Source organism: Misgurnus anguillicaudatus, chromosome 15, assembly GCF_027580225.2.
Source record: "Misgurnus anguillicaudatus chromosome 15, ASM2758022v2, whole genome shotgun sequence".
NCBI lineage: Eukaryota > Metazoa > Chordata > Actinopteri > Cypriniformes > Cobitidae > Misgurnus > Misgurnus anguillicaudatus.
In genome coordinates, this window is record NC_073351.2 from 3,875,065 (window position 1) to 3,895,526 (window position 20,462).

The 20,462-nt window shown below is 37.9% G+C and overlaps 1 protein-coding gene across 2 annotated transcripts in view; it reads right to left on the minus strand.

Annotated features, from left to right (window-relative positions):
- spon1a (spondin 1a) overlaps positions 1-20,462 on the minus strand; it is a 157,222-nt gene that overhangs the window by 114,866 nt on the left and 21,894 nt on the right. For both annotated transcript variants that reach the window (XM_055174182.2, XM_055174183.2), the window contains exons 4-6: positions 10,062-10,135; positions 9,480-9,602; positions 1,905-2,053 (exon numbers count right to left, since the gene is read on the minus strand). In XM_055174182.2, the coding sequence (XP_055030157.2) occupies positions 1,905-2,053; positions 9,480-9,602; positions 10,062-10,135 (346 nt within the window). The remainder of the gene's footprint in view (positions 1-1,904; positions 2,054-9,479; positions 9,603-10,061; positions 10,136-20,462) is intronic.

A 20,462-nucleotide genomic window follows, 5' to 3' on the forward strand; every position in this document is an offset into this window, starting at 1 on the left:
CCGTTTTAGCATTCGTTGTAAACTTGTGGACCTATTTTTCCAAACGCCTCACACTCATAAATTCTTCCGTTGAGAGCTTGAATAATAGACACTCCAGCCCAGGTGGTGACGATAATCCACCATTAATACCGTACCTCACAGCACATCTAATACAAGTCAATGCACTTGGACAAAAACTACGATAAAACCTGTTGGAAAGCATCTTTTGCAGCGATTTTTGTGTGAGCATATCAGTGAACACCACTGACCACTCGGTGAGTTTCACATCTTTGTAAACGAAAGTTTAATGCATTTTAGGAAGGATTGTTCCTGTGCACCTATGCAGCCATTGTAGAGGTGGGAGGTGACATAAGAAACACCCGAAAATTCTCGGGACAGAATCATATGTTCAAATTTCAGTCAAAACCGTTCTATTTCATCATAAACAATCTGAAAACAGGGCTCCAAGTGCAAAACACCGAACCTGTCCTTTAAAGAGGGTCGCACACACAGAAAGAAGTGTCTGGTGCACTTTTAAACATTCAATATTCACTATAAAAGATGACAATAGAGACTGATGGATACATGATCATTCAAACAGAAGTAAGTTTAATCATCACCCTCATCCTGTTATATTGTATACTTTCGGTGTCAATTCCTAGCTTGTCTTTCACTTTGGAATTGTATTATGTGTACCGAGAAGCAAACATCAAAGCCTTTCACAGATCTCTAACAGCACATGCATGCTTCGCTAAACTTACAGAATAGATATTATTGCATAGGCCTTTTCTTGATGCCGCTCACAATACATCGCCAGCAGCATGCAATTATGATGCTCCAGGAGAAAGCTAATGTAATGATCAACCTGATCCATTTCAGGTCTATTTTGTCATTGTGCTGCCACAGCTTTTAATTCCTATGATTATTCTTATCAAAGTTCCTCAAGGACAAGGAGGATAATGCCCACTCAGCTTCCATTCAAGTGAATTATGTTTAAACCATGATATGCATGCAACTTCGGTATGCAATTTGAGTTGATGTGGGAATGCATGGGCTTTTGTCGAACAAGCTGTGTGAAGATATAATTTCTAAAAATAAAAAATAAATCTCACACCGACAGAGGTTACTGCTTAACTACTGCTTAGCAATGCTCCCATTAAACTGTGCAGATATACTGTGCAACACTAAAATGCAGAAGATATTGCTGTTTTACTTGCCAGAAGCACTTGGCAGACCCATGATCACAATATACAGCGAATACGCCTAACAAGACCAGTGGGATGGATTTGAATATCACTTTTACATCACTTTAAAAATGATTTGTGAGCTTTAATGAAAACCTCTCAATTCTAGATATATTTACTCAGCAAAAGCTTGATTAACTCTGGATGAGTTTTATTAACCTTGGATAAGCAAGATTAATTTTAGATAAGTTTGATTAACTGTGGATAAGAAAGGTTAATTTTGGATAAGTTTGATAAACTGTGGATAAGGAAGGTTAATTTTGGATAAGTTTGATTAACTGTGAATAAGAAAGGTTAATTTTGGATGAGTTTGATTAACTGTGGATAAGAAAGGTTAATTTTGGATAACTTTGATTAACTGTGGATAAGAAAGGTTAATTTTGGATAAGTTCGATAAACTGTGGATAAGAAAGGTTAATTTTGGATAAGTTTGATTAACTGTGGATAAGCAAGATTAACTTTGGATACGTTCGATTAACTGTGGATAAGTTTGATTATTTCTGGATAAATTTGATTAACTCTGGATAAGTTTGATTAACTCTGGATAAGTTTGATTATTTCTGGATAAGTTTGATTATTTCTGGATAAGCATGTTTAACACTGGATAAGCTTACATATCATCTCTTATATGGTGGCTCAACTTGTGGCTGGTTTAACTTAGCAACAGATCCATGTTCTTACCTTCTGACGTATCTCTTCCTCCATCTTCACTGGTGAACCAAGTTCAGCAACTTGTTTAACTCCGTCACTGGCATAACCACCGTACTCCCACAATACATAGTTCTTTGAATGGGATGCCCCAATAAGAGCTGACCAGTGATTGGCTCTTCCTGTAAAGGGGAGAAAATGTTTCAGAATAGTGCTGAGATGCAAATTACTTTTTGTAAATAAATAATATTAACAATATTATTTTTTTGTCTCTAAAATGTAATTGTTACTATTTCTGAATAAACACAGACAAGGCATCTGTTTCACTCTGATATCACATTGCACTACAAGTAATGAAAGAGTAAACATGCTTTCTGCTCATCTTTGTCATTCTGAAGTTGCGGCGAGACACATTTATCCACTACAGCAGGGACAGTTATAGTTTTGTGCCTTTCTGTGTAACTATTCCATGACAGCCTCCAATATATGTTATATAAATGGTTTCCACCTCCCACGAAATGGGGTTGTCCCGCAGGGTCAGGCTAAAACACAGAAATAGCTCTACCGAGGGCTTTTCTTAAGTATGTGTTCTTATTTTGTCACATAAGCCTAGTCCTTCAATGGCAAGTTATTTCTGCATTGAAGATAGAAATTCTACTGTATTATAGTGATATATTATACACAAGCTTTGTCTCTCTCGGAGCAACTGAAAAGGTGAGCTCAAATGACACTTATGACAACTGTATGTGAAAAAGTTATGAAATAATTTCATATTTCTCTTTCAACTTTATATCGTCCTGCTCCAGCAATAAAGTCACCTTGTGGGAAAATCTCTACCCTGTGGTATTATTAGGTTCCAGATCTGCCCAGTCTGGGCCTTTAAAGCCCCCAATCTAATTTCTCCTCACCAATTTAAGCTATTCCAAAGGCATGACAGAGTCTTCACACTGACTCTGTAGGAAACTGCTTACCACATCCGCTCTCTGCAGTTAATCCTCTCAAAGCATCAGACCTGTATCGAATCTTACTGATGCGCTGTGATGTTCCAATGCTTATTTTAATATTTCCTGCCCATCACATCACCTTCCACTTTCTACTGCCATCAAAAATATGTATATGTTTTTGGGGATTTGCAAACCCCCAATCTGTTTTTTTTACCAAGATAATGTGTCATTTTATTTTTATCGCAGTTATATGTGCAGAGATAGCTGTAAGGCAATTGTAGGTTGTCACTGTGACTCTGTAAACACTATGACTCTGTAGCACTATCAAAACATTGCACTGTTTGTCCAGCACAGCACACCCACACATCAACTTGAATCAGTCAATGGTATGAGGTTTGGAAAGGGCTACCTGTTTGTCTGAGATGGGTGTGATGAGCATTAAGCAAATCATCTAATCCAAATCAAGAGAACAGAATATCTTGAGGATAAGGACTTTGACTTGGACCTCATTATAATAGAGAAATTTTCACAGACAAGACCATTTACAACTTCTTTCAGAAAATGTCATAACCAAGTTATTTTACAATTCACAGATGAAACACAGATTAAAGAACATTTAAATGAAGATTGAGAGCAGCATTACCATGGGATCCCGAACATGTACTTAACTGAAAAGGGCACCAACTTCTCCGTCTGACAAAACCTTGATCAGACTAAGTAACATAGGTAAAGTTTTTTGGTTAATAATTATGCCCCTTTAATGATTTAGTATCATTCTTTAACTATACTCAGTGACAGTAGCATAATAACTTACGACGGGGAAAATAAGTATTTGACACATCAGCATTTTTATCAGTAAGGTTATTTCTAAGTGGGCTATTAACACAAAATTTCCACCAGATGTAGACATCAAGGCAAATATTGATTTCATACAAACAAATCGAAACATTTAAGTATACAAGTTGAGTCATAATAAATAAAGTGAAATGACACAGGGAATAAATATTGAACACATTTTTTTTAATACTTTGTAGAAAAGCCTTTGTTGGTGATTACAGCTTCTAGACGCCTCTTGTACGGAGAGACCAATCGTCTGCATTGCTCAGGAGTGATTCTGGCCCATTCTTCCACACAAATGGTCTTTAAATCTTGAAGGTTCCTTGGGCCTCTTTTATGAACTTTGAACTTTAGTTCTCTCCATAGATTTTCTTTAACAACTTGATTTTCTTTCTTTGAAACCACTTCATTGTTTCATTGGCCTTGTGTTTGGGATCATTGTCTTGCTGAAATGTCTACCCTCTTTTCATTTTCGGCTTTCTGGTAGAGGGCAGCAGATTTTTATCCAGAAAGTCCCGGTACATTTCTCCATTCATCCTGTCTACTGTCTATAACTCTCCTGATTATTCTTTGGACTCTTCAGACAGGGATCTTACATGGAGCACCTGATTGTGGCCGGTTTATGGTGAAGTGATCTCTTTCCATTTCCGGACAATGGGCCACACAGTGCTCACAGGAACATTCAGCATTCTGGAAATGCGACTATAACCATTCCAATCAAAATGCTTTTTAATGATAAGATTACGAAGATCTTGAGAGAGTTTTTTGCTTTCATCCTTAATTAAGTCTTTCCTGTGTGACTCCTGGGTAGGCCTGTCACGATAACAAATTTTGCTAGACGATAAATTGCCTCAGAATTGATCGCGATAGACGATAACATTGATGCTCCGGGACCATTATAATAATGCAGATACACCTTTTCAAAGATCTATAAACTTTTATTTCTAAACAATAAGTAATACTGGAACTGGAAGACATTTTAAATATCCACAAGAAATGAACAAAATAACAGGATGATTGCGTTTTAGGTGCATATGCATGTTTGTCGTGTTGCCACTTTTAAGTGCTACGTTTTTACCACAAATGCGACAAAACGGCTCGTTCAGGTTTAGTGGTTCACCTCGGTCATTAGGTTTAAATCCAAAGTACTCCCACACTGCAGCTGTAGCGTTTGGTTTTGAAACTTGGCTGTTTACACTTGGTATTAAGATGTGTTTTTGATCAGATCACAAGTGGACGAGAGAGACATATCACGTTTACATCTGGTATTTAAATCCGTCTCTTTTGTCCACTTTCGACCGCTTCTGTCCTGAATACTGTGAGGGGATGGTCTGTCGAGACGGTGGGCGAGTCTCTCCGCTGTCATTTAAACGCCAGCGGGAGTAATTATGAGTTTATATGGACGCAAACTAATATTATGTCCACTGCTTGTTTAGCAAGTAAACATGCTGCACATTATTTTCTACATGTATATGTTAGAGCTTTCTCTGAATTTTCAGCGCAATTGATGAAATAAGATCGCGCAACTTTCACACGCTTGCAAAATGAAACCCGCTTTAGTTTATCAATGAAAGGCTAAAAATAGCACTGTTCACCTTGTGTCAGAAAAGTCAGAAAAGACGTAAAACATTGTGATCCAACGATGGAAACGCATGTTAATGACAAGTGTAAACAGCCTCTAGTAAATCCATCTTTTTCTCAAACTCTCGTCTCAACTAGTGTTTTCTCCTGCTACACTCCTCACGCGGCGCTCATCCTCCTCAGTACGCCTACTGTGATAGGCTACGCCAGGAGTCCCCCCTCCCCACACAGATCATGCGACTGACAAATGACTGACGAGGGTTCACTCCTTGTCACTCGTTGCACGGAGCGGTCATCCAGTCTCTTTGGTAGAGAGAGAGAGACAAGGAAAACAAAGAAGCATGCAAATGTGAATTATCGCGGCCTAAAAAAATTATCGAGCTCATTTTATTTACCGTGCGATTCATCGATTTATCGTTTATCGCGACAGGCCTACTCCTGGGTAATGAAAAGCCTTTATAGGCCATCAATTAGGACTAAAGCAGCTGGTATCAATTAGTACTGATAGGGGGCAGGGTTTCTCTCTCAATACTGACAGATTTCAGGTGATCTCCTGGCTTTCTATGCAATTTTGCACCTTGTTCTCTTCATGTGTTCAATATTTATTCCCTGTGTCATTTCACTTTATTTATTATGACTCAACTTGTATACTTAAATGATCTGATTTCTCTGTATGAATTTAATATTTGGCTTGATGGCTTCATCTGGTGGCTTCAAATTTTGTGTCAATAGCCCACTTAGAAACCTCCTTACTGATAAAAATGCTGATGTGTCAAATACTTATTTTCCAAGTGTGTAATATGTAGTGTATAATATGTTTTTATATTTACTGTAACTGTTTATAATGATTATTCAGGATAATTTACAGACCCACTCTTGGGTAATGCTTGGGTAGCATTTAAAAGGTTAAAATGAATGCATGTATTTAAGGATTGTCAAGGCTGAAAATAAGGCCACATACACACAATGACAGTGCTTCCCCATCCGATCTTTTTTAATCCAATCTTTTTTTTCTTTTTTTTGGAAGTCATCCCAAGACATGTGTCCTGTGTGAACAAAAGGCAGAAATGCCTTAGGGGGTGTTTCCTATTGTGTTCTAATGACGCGTGGGTCATTGCAACAAGTTACAGTTCAGCTCTTTGACATGGGTGTTTTAAATACACATTTAAAACGAGAAATGTGTTCAAACTGTAATAAGGCAGAGATCAGGGAGCTCCTCACTATATGTGCTGAAATTGTAATCCATCGTCAGCTTCATAGAACAGCATGCGTCACGGGCAAGTTCATGATCTGATCAGAAAATAAATACAAGTGCGTGTTTTTTTTCCACAGAGAAATAGGGGATGATGAGCAAATAAAAAAAAAGTCATGTATTTTCCATAATCTGCTAAAATATACGGATTGGCTGTAAACACGACACGCAAGGGTGTCGGTTACAGATTTATCCACTCTGGACGAAATGTAGATTCAATACAAAATTTGTAGGTATACGGCTAAATGCTTCTCCGTGTGGACAGGTGCTTAATGAACTAAATTAACTTGAACATATTGTCATTTACATATTAAATAGTTAGACTGAACGTTGCTACAAAGTGAGTTTGGCCATCAAGTTTTGTTTCAGTTACGTAACTTTCACATATTTTGGTTACCTGGGTAAGCTATCTGTTCTGATGATTATTGAAACTGATAAATAAACTTTTATAGGTGTGTTTAAAACTATTTCAGCATACATTTCTCTTACACAAGTATGAAAGTTTATGTAAAATATGACTGTTTGATAAGCTTCAATGATTGTCTATGGAGGTTGCAAGGAAACATTTTTAATGCTTGCTTATTTGGTTATAATTTATAAGTAGCTTGTGTTGTAAAGAAACATAAACACAGATATATTTAATGAAAATGCAAAGACACCACAGACAATTCAAAGACAGTGTAGTACACATTCCACATATCCACAACAATGTGTGTTTTGTAAACAAGTTATTATCATCATGAATCCTCTGTTTTTCAGTAAGAGTGTGTCGGTTTTGCGGCATGCCTTTAACTGTTTCCTAAGCTCATAAATTGTGGCTGCACACTTTCTTTATCAAGATCATCTAACTTCCAGAGTACATTCTAATCAGAGTATTGATCTGAGGTGCAGACGCTCAAGTGCACAGAGCCTTTAATCCCCAGGCTCAATTTACTCCCAATGAGACACTTTCAAGGTTATCCACACCAACCTCATCAAAAGACAAGAGCAGATGATAAACACTGGCATAAACATATACGGCATATTTCACACCCAAATGTATGTTTGTTCAAATATAAAACTTTACTGACAACACGTGATAAATGTGATTACATGAACAATTTTACTCTGACTGTGCTTAATACAATGATAATATGTAAATTCATAACGTAAAACCGTTTTCTTTTATTAGGGGAAAGGTCATCGTTAAGCTAAATGTGATCGGCACAGGTAGATTTCTGCCCATTCTCCCCAATTTGCTTTGCATGTAAACACCCTTACCTGTTTTTTCACAGTTTTGTTCATGTGCATGTTTTGCGTGTAAAAGATAAATGTTATTATATTTTGCCACTGGTCAGTCAGTTATCATAGTTTTGCTACTGGTCAGTCAATTATGATAGTTTTGCCACTGGTTGGTCGGTTATTATAGTTTTGCCACTGGTCAGTTAATTATTATATTTTGGCACTGGTCAGTCGGTTGTTATAGTTTTGCCACTGATCAATCAGTCGTTATAACCTTGAAACATGTCAGTCAGTCATGCAGTGATACAAATCACTTTATGATGACTTTATTGACTAACTAAACACATACTACTCTAAACATACAAACACGCACACATACATACAGTTCAGCATTGGAAGAAGGTAAAGGTTTAAGTAGAGAAAAGAATAAAACTTGAAGTTATGGCAGTATTTGTAATTCAGCAGATCAAAGCCTAAAACGAACCATCAGTTACTTAATTTGAATGCACCTAAAAGGGGATAATGATAGGCGTAATAACCTCCTCACTGGTCAATCAGGTGTAATATCTTTGCCACTGATCAGTCAGTTGTTATAATGTCACCACTGGTCAGTCAGTTGTTATAACGTTGCCACTGGTCAGCCAGTCGTTATAATGTTGCCACTGGTCAGTCAGTTGTTATAACGTTGCCACTGGTCAATCGCTAGTCAGTCAGTCTTTATAATGTCGCCACTGGTTGGTCAGTCGTTATAATGTTGCCACTGGTCAGTCAGTTGTTATAACGTTGCCACTGGTCAATCGCTAGTCAGTCAGTCTTTATAATGTCGCCACTGGTAAATCAGTCTTTATAATGTTGCCACTGGTTAGAGAGTTGTTTTAACATCGCCACTGTTCAGTCAGTCGTTATAACGTCGCCACTGGTCAGTCACTAGTCATTCAGTCATTATAATGTCACCACTGGTCATTCAGTCATTATAATGTCACCACTGGTCAGTCAGTCATTATAACGGCGCCACTGTTCAGTCAGTCATTATAACAGCGCCACTGTTCAGTCAGTCATTATAATGTCACCACTGGTCAGTCAGTTGTTATAACAGCGCCACTTGTCAGTCAGTTGTTATAATGTCGCCACTGGTCAGTCAGTCTTTATAATGTCGCCACTGTTTAGTCAATCATTATAATGTCACCACTGGTCAGTCAGTTGTTATAATGTCGCCACTGTTCAGTCAGTCATTATAACAGCGCCACTTGTCAGTCAGTTGTTATAATGTCGCCACTGGTCAGTCAGTCTTTATAATGTCGCCACTGGTCAGCCAGTCGTTATAATGTTGCCACTGGTTGGTCAGTCATTATAATGTCACCACTGGTCAGTCAGTCGTTATAATGTCGCCACTGGTATATCAATCAGTCAGTTCAATCAAGCATTCCAGAGTGCTTAATAACTCTTAATTGATGTAAATCACTAAATATCACTAAATTTACACTTTGCCTCAACAAACCACGACTTGATATATTAGAGTTTATGTGCTGAATTATGCAAATATCTAGGAACAGCCCTAAAGATGATTTTTATAGAGGCTTCCCAAACACTACTACTGCCCTGTCTGTTATTGCACAACAAACAGGCTTTCTTGTCGCTTGAGATGAAACATCTTAAATGTGTCAAACGTTTTACATAAATGTTTTGAAAGCATCACAGAGCCACAGTGTTGACTTTAAATGGCTGCAGATTAAACTGGGATAAGGGAAAAAGTCTTTTTGCAAAGTGTCTTACTTGGGTATTCTTTGGGGTGCAGTTTTTCTGACCAGTTCCCGTAGAAGGTGACTCTGTATTTGGCAGTTCCACAAGCACAGCAGTCCAGCAGAGGTTTATCTGTACTTTCTCCATACAGCGGCTCTGGAAGTCGAAGTATGACTAAATTATTTGCAACAAAATACACACACACACATACTGTCTGTACACTGCAACAAGGAGGGTCAATTGAAAATTAAATTGTCCACCAAACTGTTGCTGTAAAGACCAAATGCTGTTTGCATACCTGTGTTTGAACACTGGCCATTAAATTAAAATTGAAATAAACAAAAAACTCTGTCAATCTTACGTAACAACAGTATGCTAGCCAACCATCTTTACAAGCTACTATTGGTATTGCTAGTTCACGAGGGAACCAATACCAACAATCATACATCAAGGTGGACCAATATAGGTATATTGGGGTCTTTTTAGAAAAGGGAACATTCAGGCATTTGATGCAACCAAGGTTAAGAACAGAGATAATAAGCAAAGGACTAAAACAGATTAAAGAAGAGCTTGGAATGTGCAAGAACGTCTAGCTGGAAGTATTCAAAAACTCACCTTTCTCACACATGCGTTTGGTGAGGAAACCTTCATCCTGAAATGAGATGATCTTTCTCTGAACAATACTCGCCCTGCAAAAATAAAGCGATGAAGTAAGGAGAAGAGAAGGGTGCAGTAAAATGGGCAATTGTCAGAAATCAGCTTTTTGAACAGGCAGCAATCATGAACCCCCGTAGAGTGATTATAATCTCAGAAAAGAGGCATGTGCCAGATGAATGGCTGCACATCATTAAAGTGAACTGCGCTACCGGATTTCACAGGAACCAGATGTGAGACATATATTTATGTTCTGCTGGAACTGAGGATATGCATCATAAAACACACAGAAAAAAATATATATTCTAGGTATATTTTTAAATAAATTATTTTATTCATTACCTAACTGAATTATTTTGATCTTAACCTCCTAAGACCCGCACTTTGGTTTGGCTTGCATTTTAGATTTCTTCCAGCTATTTGAGGTTACGAAAAACCAATAAATATAATAACCAAATATTTTTCTTTAAACATGAAGCAGTGTAATTGTCCACATTTGGGTACAACAGGTTCCAGTTACCCAGAATTAAGTATTATGGTGCAAAAAAGTGATGTCCACGTATGTGTACACACCAGGTCTTAGGAGGTTAACATTGATTGATCATCCTACTGACCTGTATGGGTCTTACAATGGACCAACCTCAATACAACAATCATTTGTGGACAACCAGCAATACCAGAGTTTTGCTGGGAAACATAAAACCAGCATAAACCCAAAATCATCTTGTTCAAATCAAGTTTTTTCAGTCTGTTTCTTTGGATTGAAATAGACACTGAAGAAAAAGTCGGTTCACAGAAACCATAAGCGAGAGAGACTTTGGTCAAGCAGTTGTAATTAAAAACGGATAAGTGACCGCAAACATAGCTTAAGGAGTTGGTGCAGCCTGTTTACACTGTGCCATCTGAAATACTTGTGGCAACCATGGAGGTCTTTAAACAGCCTTGAAAAATCTTAGAGTACACAAAAAACCTTCATCCTTTTACAGAGAGGAACACAGAGCTCTCATCTAAAGAACAGGCTTGGCATTATGGTACCAAGGGCTGGAGCCAGTCCATGTGGTTCACATCCAAATGACAAGGAATATTTATAAACCAGCCATTTTTAGTCAACCACACTTAAAGGGTCATTATACTGTGAGAAATCAAAAATGCTGACTAATAAATACAATCAAAAAGTGAAAGACTAACTCATATCTAAACTTCAACTAACAGCTATACAATATTGACTATGGGGTTACATTTATCTGCAAAATTCAACTTAATGCTTATATAATCAGATTACTTGGTTTGGTTTGAAGTGGTGGATTTGGTTGTAAAAAATAGTTTTTTGTTCACCTTCATGCACTGATTCTTTAGTTCAGTCACTTAAGTTTCTCCCTCTCATCTGCTTTTATAGATTGATGTGAAGAGGTTATCACTGAGTTTGTTTAGATATTTAAAGTGCCTGTGTAATTGAAAAGACAAGAGAGAAGATTGAAAACGGTCCAATTATACAATGTGCCAAATATTGTCATTTTAAAGAAAATAGATTATGAGAACAGAGATACTGTAAAAAGAAAGGATTAAGAGACCCCCAAGTGTTATTCTTTGATTATTTTTTCCATTATTTTGAGATAAATGATGTGTGTACTAAAACACACACACACACACACACACACACACACACGCACGCACGCACGCGCGCGCACTTCTTTCATAACTTTTTATTCACAGTTGTGTAAAGTAAAACTAATTTCACTTTACCTTGACACCGTAGCCATGCAAACATAAACAGACAAACTTATTTCAAATACAATCTGCTTGTCAGTCACTCTACTGTAGGTGCAAATTAACTCAAAACGTTACATGATTTCAACCGCTCCATCTGGCAGCGTTTAATTTTTCCCCAACAGCTGCTTAACCCTACAGATTGTGAGATATCACGGGAAATGACTTAAGCCCCTACCTCAGAATATTAAAGGGGTAGTGAATCAAATAATTTATTTTAACTTGATATTCTGTTATATAAGAGGTCATCATACTTAAATGAACATCCTGCCAGCTTGAGAACTGAAAATGTCCTCTTTACTGAAAAATAACAGTTTTTGGCACCAAGCCATTAAAACAATCGATTCAGGAATGAGCTAAAATATGATGTCAGATTAGAATTTAAACCCCTCCCCAAACCCAAAATATAACGACTACTTTTGTAGCTCTGCCCACAGCTTCGCGTGACACGCGTGTGGGCCAGGGGCTGAGCAAACCATGCAGTGTCTCAACAATCAATAAACATGTCTTTAAAGATTGTCAAATGTAACCAAAATGACTTTTAAATAAATTTTTCCTGAGAGACTTTTATTTTGACGCGGTGATCTGTTAGAAGTACCCAAGGAGTGTTCGGTTGTGGAAGAACCGTCTGGGAAGAACACAGACACTGTATAACCTTAACTCGGAGGCTCGGAACATAAAATTAGGAATGCGTGGTTAAAGTTTGTTTTTAAAGAAATTCCAGCTCGCGTGCGGAGTGTTTGTTTACTTTGTGTACCACGGATTCATTTGTAAAGAAACCGATGGTGGATTTGCAGAGAAACTAGCAACATCAACATTAAAAGCACCACTTATATTGGATCTGACAAAAATGACACAGCAGTATACACAGTAAGTAAAACATTTTACTTTATTTAAGCTAATGTTACTGCGTTTCACTATTGCTTAAGAGATCGCTTGATATGTCTGTTGTAACATCCGTGTCTAAACACGTTTTAATTTACTAAAAACATTAAACGATTAATAAAGGTGCAACACTTAACAATAGCGCCTTATATTGTAATATAATATTGTAATATTATATTACAATAGGACGGTAATATAATGGTAGAAATATACAAAGTTAGTGATAAGGAAGGACTTATCAGCCGCAATTTAGATTATGATGCCCGCTTACTGTGTTGTATACGGTAATTTAGGCAAGTTGCGTTTGAACGGTCCAACACTCAACAAAGCTTTTTTTATCATATAACTGTGGTATGTAACGTTACGTGTATCTAAAAGCAACCTCACAAGCACAATAGAAATATACAAAGTTATTGATAAGGATTTATCAGCCGCAGTTTAGATTCTGATGCACTCTTACAGTATTGTATACGGTAATTTAATCACGTCGAGTTTAAAGTTTTGTTTTACTTTACTATACTACGTATGGTCATTTATGTGTTTCATCTTTAGCACCCAGAATCTTTTGTGGGTCAAACATATATGTGTTCGGCTGCTATTTTTACACATTAATGTTTTTAAAACATTTCCCCACATGTAATGAAGGGGAATGAAGCTATCCAATCATAGCAGTGGACGTTTACGTCCGTTTACACCATTTCTCCAGAAAGCCACTAATCCATGTTACAAAATAGCTTATTACTTATTGCTTTTGATGTTTTTGAATGTAAAAACAATGTGAACATCATAAGTAGACCTCAGACAACTGTATAAACCAATAAAATCAACAGATTCATTGCCCCTTTAAGAAGGCAGCATTTCTCACCTTTTGTACACTTTTGAGAGATGTTCAAAAGAAACCTACATCACTGGCTCAAACACGATTCACCATCAAAACCATTGAGTCAGAGGAGTAGTGAAGGACCCCGATGTGTCAAAAGCCAATGGAACCAAGACACACAAAAACCCTAATACGCAGACCCCCACCCTATTCATGTAAAGGTACTGACGATGCCACACTAATTGTCCATGCTCTAATTCAATCTCACCCCAATTTCACATATCTGAAGGAGAGCGGCTTTGACAGAAAGCCTCCTTACTTTCCAGGGCTGGCCAGGCAATCAGCTGCGGTAATGGTTATTTAACATCCAATTTAAATTCTATCAATGAGATGTTATTAAGGGCAGACTCACTTTCCTGCTTTTACACAGTTGATGCTAATCACCTCTGTGTGTGTGCGTGTGTGATCTTCTCAGGCCAGTGCTCAAGGCTAAAATACATATTCAAGAGCCCACATCTACCCAGAGTACAACCCTCCATAAGGTCAGTGTTGTATTGTCACCAGACGTTATGCAAGTTAGACAGTGAACTTTGAAACCGCAAAACTTGTAGCATAATTGCACTGTAATTATTTTACCAGTGGCTGTTGAACTGGATGTTACATCGCACAGCATGCATATTTTCTTGTAAGCACATGTATAGAGTTAAAATAGAGGTATGATAAGCAATTTGACATATTACAGAATGGTCTTTGTTTTTTACAATTTGCAATGTCGTGCTAGTATTTCACTCTTTTGCTCTTGCTTGGAAAACTGTTTGCAGTAAACAGGAGAAGCAGAAAGGTTTGATTTGACAGAATGTTTTTGCTGCCAGCATCCCTTCAAGACTTCACTTTACACCCTCACAGCAGGTCTCCACTCATTACCCACAATCCATTTCTTCTGCCTGTGTCCTATCCGCCTCGAGCACATCTCCTCATCGCTCATGCTGGTTTGATCCTCCATGTCATTTTTTGAATTACAACATGCACTCTGTCTCTGCTTTCATTGTTTATTTGCTGACCACTAAAACACACACTTTATTTTTCCAGAGGTAAAAATTTGAGCTTGAGTGGAGTCTCCTGTGAGCACCTCTATTACAGACAGCAAGACTGATGAAGTTATGAGGTGAACAACTTAGTTTGAGAAGACTTTCCATTGGAAAAACAAGGGCATGCAGGCTACAGCCATATCTTCCTTCTGCCTACATATCTGTATCCTGTCATTGCCGTCCACAAGAGATGATCTGCCCACAAAGACTGATTACAAAACAAATTTTTAAGTTGCATTTTGTAGTCATCTTTATGGTATGGCATATACATATACATATACACATACACACATATACTCTTTCTGGTTCTCGAATCTGATTGGCTAAGACCTATGCGATATTGTGCTGATATCGGCACTGTAACCGCTTCACCTTTCGTATCATTCCGCCACCTAGTGAATGGAGGTCCTAAGCAGGCTCATCTCTGAATGGAAAAACACAGACGCGCTGTTTTGAATCACTCTCCGTGTGTGTGTCTCATTAGTTTACTAGCTCATAAATCAGTCTGTGAATCCCCAATCAGAAGTATTATTCCGTCAAAGATCAGCGCTCTTGGATGTTACGTTACAGTTAATGGGAGAAATGTCTTGTCACATCGTGTGGACGATTAACACTTGGAAAGAGGAATATAGACACTCGTTTTTTTTCTGGAGCTATATTTCTTATCAGAACGCGAAAACACCGTGGAACTGCAGGTAAGCAACGCAGCTTTTAAATGTGGACATTGATAATTTACTTTATCGTGACCTGACTATTAAAACATGTTATGAGATATCACCACTGGTATATTTATAAGCAGCATGCAAAAACATATCTCTGACACTTATAAAAAACCGTTTTATATAGTACTGACAAGAACAAAGTTTAATAATAATAATCGAGTGCTCGTATCACGTTAAGAATAAATGAGAAAGCAATAGTAACGTTATACAAGTAGTTTTATTAACTTTTACCTCGCGCCAAAACAATAACAACACAAAATACACTAAATATGAATTAAAAAACAAGTAATAGTTTGATCATGACACCAAATACTGCTGATTTGATCTCATGTTGACGATCATAAACAAACAAGGCCAACATGAGAGCCAGGGTATCTCTGTCAGAAATGTAGCCCAGAGAGGGCGGTGGTCAGCGGGGCGAGTGAACACTGATGTCCGCTCATGCTTTGGTTCTCATTCGTACCGAATCTCACTAAGCAAACGTTCAAACAGGCGCTATCTTTACTAATCGACTGCAGATTTAAATATAATACATATACATTCTCGACTGAACTAATCTTAAAACTACACTTTGTGACCAAGAAACGGTAATATAAAGTAACGGCTTTTCTGTCCATTGAGTTGTTATGAGCTTCAAAGCAGCCGAAAGTTTTACCTGTCATTCTGGCCGCCCTCAAATCCGTGGCGGAAGAAGTAGTTCTCAAACAAAGAGGCTTTTAAAATAACTCCGTTGTTGTTTTCTAGTTTTCGTTTTTCAAACGTGTGCCGTCAAACTGTTGTATAAAAGCAATATCGCTCTCGTAGTCGTGCGACATAGCTCTATATCATCACGGCTGCGATTGCCTCCGGCACTCGGCCTGCGGCCTCGTGCCTCTGGCCTAATCACAGCCGTGATGATATAGAGCTATATCACACTCCTACTCGAGCGATATTGCTTAAATATATGTGTGTATATATATATATATATATATATATATATATATATATATATATATATATATATATATATATATATATATATATATATATATATATATATATATATATATATATATATATATATATAATGTATATGTAGGTGTGTGGTGCTAGTTTGCCCTTGATGTTGCTACAATTTCTCTATGCTTTTTATATTGCCGTTCTTCATATAATTGCAAATTCCCTCCAAACTCCTGCTATTCTATATACAGTATTTTTCTTCTTTTAAATGTCTTGTTTAATATGACCCTGTAAATCTAATAGATGCAGAAAAGTATATACTGTTTTATTAGATTATTACTGTCAATAGTTAGGGTTAGGGTTAAATGTCTAAATATACAATAATACAAGTCTATTCCATGGAAATTAAAAAAAAAAATCTGTCCCTAGCGTTTACAGAAATAGTACAATTGAAAACACTTTAGGGTTACAAAATTTCATATTTCAAAATGAAACAATATGTTATTTGAAGAATTACACCTTCTTGAAACATCAATTTGGCATTAATTGTTTTTTAATGAATTTTCTATAAATCCAAACACCATACAGTAGATGTGCTCAATCCCACAGTCATGTACAGAGGAAAGTGCTTTATTAAGGTCAAAAACAGGTTTCCTTTTAATACAGTTCACTTCACATTGCGTCAACAGCTGACGTTTGGGGGAAACTTCTCTTTATGCCACGATTAAAGTCTATTGGTTGACATCTGTGAAAATCAGAGACAGCGTTCACGGATTCCTGCTGTGACCACTGCGAACGCCTTCCTCTCGCTGTGCTGCGTGCCCAAATCACCACCTTCTGCGCCACCACTTCCCATGCTCCCCCACCGGTCCCTCTCATGCTGAGATGGAAGAAACAGCAGGGCTGTGAACCTGCACGGTGATCTGTTGATGAGCTCACACCGGCCCAGCCGTTGTAGACTTTCTTCTTTTTGTGGTAAATCAGTTTTAATAGCCAATGACCAGTGCCTCCCATCATGCACCAGTGGTATCATCTCATTTGGCGGATCCAATAAGCTTGTGGAATTGATGTCTTCTGCCTCTGAACACGAGGATTGGGCTGCTTCGGACAAAGACGCCCTAGCAGCAGGCAATTCCGGTGATGTTCACACCCCACTCGCGCTCACACCTCTGTCACCCAGGTCCTGTCGGTGGTCAACAGCATGGATGAACATGGCTATTCGAGGCACCCACCCCTCAAACAGTCGGTAGCTGCACACCTCTGCCTTTCATCAGCCAGTGGTTGGAGACTGAAGCTGAACCACCCATTCAAACTGTGCAATTTTCTTTCCTCTTTGGCATCCAAGTCATATACCACTGACGTCCACGCACCGTCCGCCCTGCGCACAAAGACAGTACTGCAGGTTTACCAAGCTAAGCTCTTCCTTAATATGGACGAGTCTGGACCGGATCCTATGTTTTTTGAAGACCTGCACAGCAGCTTGGCTCTGTGCGCCACGAAGATCGCCGCCCAAGCGGTCAGCAGTGCTTTGGCTAGCCTTGTGGTCTTGGAGCGGCACTTGTGGCTCAACCTCATAGTGATCAAGGCAGATTGTGTGACTCTCCTCAACTCACATGTTTCTCCATCCGGTCTGTTCGGCACCACTGTTGAGGGGTTTATCAGAGCTTCACAGAGGCACAGAAGTCTTTGCAAGCTACGTGCCACTTCCTTCCAAAGAGAGCAGTTTCTGCCACTGACACCAATGAAGTTCAGTAACAACAGTGACTACTATTTATAGATAAACTTTATTGAAAGCTATTCATGTAGTTATTTTGCATAAAATAGCATTAAGAGTCGGTGCTTTCAACTTTTCTTTATCATTGTTGATTGATTGATTGTTTTTTAAATATTTTCATTGTTATAGCAAATACATTGTTGCGCAAATGAACGGTCCAAGTTTAAATGTTAGAAAAAGAAGTGAATTTTGGCATACCAAAAGTGGACATTTCTATAAAATGACCCAGATACAAAAATTGTCACTGGATGGTACATATTAAAAAGGTCCTAATATGTACCATTTTGGTACAGATATGTACCTTTGTGGTACCAATATGCACATTTTAGGTACAAACGTGTACTTTTTTGAAAAGGTACAGCCCCATTGGCTTGGGAATATTTTTAAAAAGATCAAGTGCTGTCTGTCATGTTGTGTAATCTGCAGAGACAGGTAAGGTCTCCTCTGTGATAAGTTTTATTTCAGAAATCTCATATCAAATAGTTTGTGCTCTTTCTCATTATAAACTGTCACAGCTGCTCAGACATATGCATACATTTGGTGTGTATACTTGTCAATGACAGAAGCTAAAATCTGTGGAAATATGTGGATTTTTCTGCAGATATCTGTAGGCGTGGATCTCATGCAGGCCTTATTATTGTTCACGCTTTGGATTTGCCCTGTCTCACGTCCCGAGAAATACTTCATTACTGTACCTTTTCTGGTATCAGTACTTTACTTCACTATTTATTGTTCTGACTTTTTACTTTTACTCCTTACATATTTCTACAAATATCTGTATTTTTTACTTCTTATATTTTCAAAGCAGGCTCGTTACTTAAGTTAAAATGTGTATTTTTTAAATAACAATATCATGTCGGTAGATTTGTCTTGTCCGCACAGCACACACATCTCTTGACACTGGCACATCACACAGGTAGGCAGTAGCCTATGTCTCTGTGTGAAATTATTATTTTGAAGAAACCTGTTGATCTGAGTATGAAACAATTGTAAGGGAATTAAAATAAATTGGTTAGGAAGTCAAGAGTTGTCTTAACATATGTAATATGTATATGTAATGTTTTGTTAAATCTTAAAAATAAATTATTATGAGAAGTGCCTTTTGTCACAGACCAGAGATGAGGAATAATCACTGCCATTGTTGAATTTAAACAGTTGAGAGTAGTAAGCTGCTTCGTAAGCTGATTCATTCGCTGGTCCAGTTACCAGCGTGACACTACAACATGTAGTATTAATGGATACTTTTCAAGTACATGTGAGAGCCTATACTTAAGTAAACAAGTGTAGTCAGTACTTTAATTTTTACCAGAGTATTTTTCAACCTGAGTATCTGTACTTCTACTTGAGGAAAGAATGTGTTTACTTTTCCAATCTCTGGTCACGTCTGAATTTATTAAATGTCATCTGATATATGTAGACATATATATTAGTAAAGGCCTGCCCAGTTACATTTGGGGGCTTATGTTGCTTTTGTATCCGTTTCCTCATGACAATGCTCCAGGCTGAAAACTGTGGCAGTGGGCTTTGTCCCTCCCCCCGTTCTACTGAATCCTGCAACTCTCTCTCCTGAACCAGCCTCATGTGCACGATCCGGCGATCCTCAAAGCTTCTCAATAGCCATCACCCCGCGATTAAAAACCACTGTAGCCACTCTCAAGTTCTCACTCAAACCTGCCTGAACCTCCAGGGCCTCTCTCTCAAGCACTCCCGGTTCAGCTGTTCTACTTTACTGAATAGCGCCAAGACCGAAACCACCTTACCAAAACCAATAGGTGGAAGTTCATCCAGATAGTTTGATACCAACCTGGGAATGTTTTCACTGCACTCATGAAGCACTTTAAACAGTCCTTGAGGTTATTAATTTCCTTCTGAGGACCTTTATGCTTGATGCAGCGTGTTGTAGTGGCACACATTTCAAACGACAGATGCTTGGACTGCTCAGTCCAATAAGATAAAAAAAAATTGAAAATAAAAAAACTATTTTATCATGGGACAATGTTCTCATTATATTGATTTACGTTATCTTAATTTTGGGGCATATTTCTGGCTTTACAGTATGTTCACTTTTTACTTTTTTCACATTCAAAATCCACAAATACACACAGGTCATCAGTATGTTACATTTGCAATACAAAAACTGCTGAGCTGCTTACATTTGAACTCCGTCCAATGTCACAGGTGAGGCAAAATAAACATAATAAACAATTTGATGTCAGCAAACCAGGAGAGTGAACTGACCTGACCTTGAGTAGATAAGTATTACCATAGTAAAAAGCAACAATAGCAAAACACCACTCTCACATAACAAACTCAAGTTTAACCTTAATTGACACATTTGATTGACAGGTGGAAAACACCTTACAGACT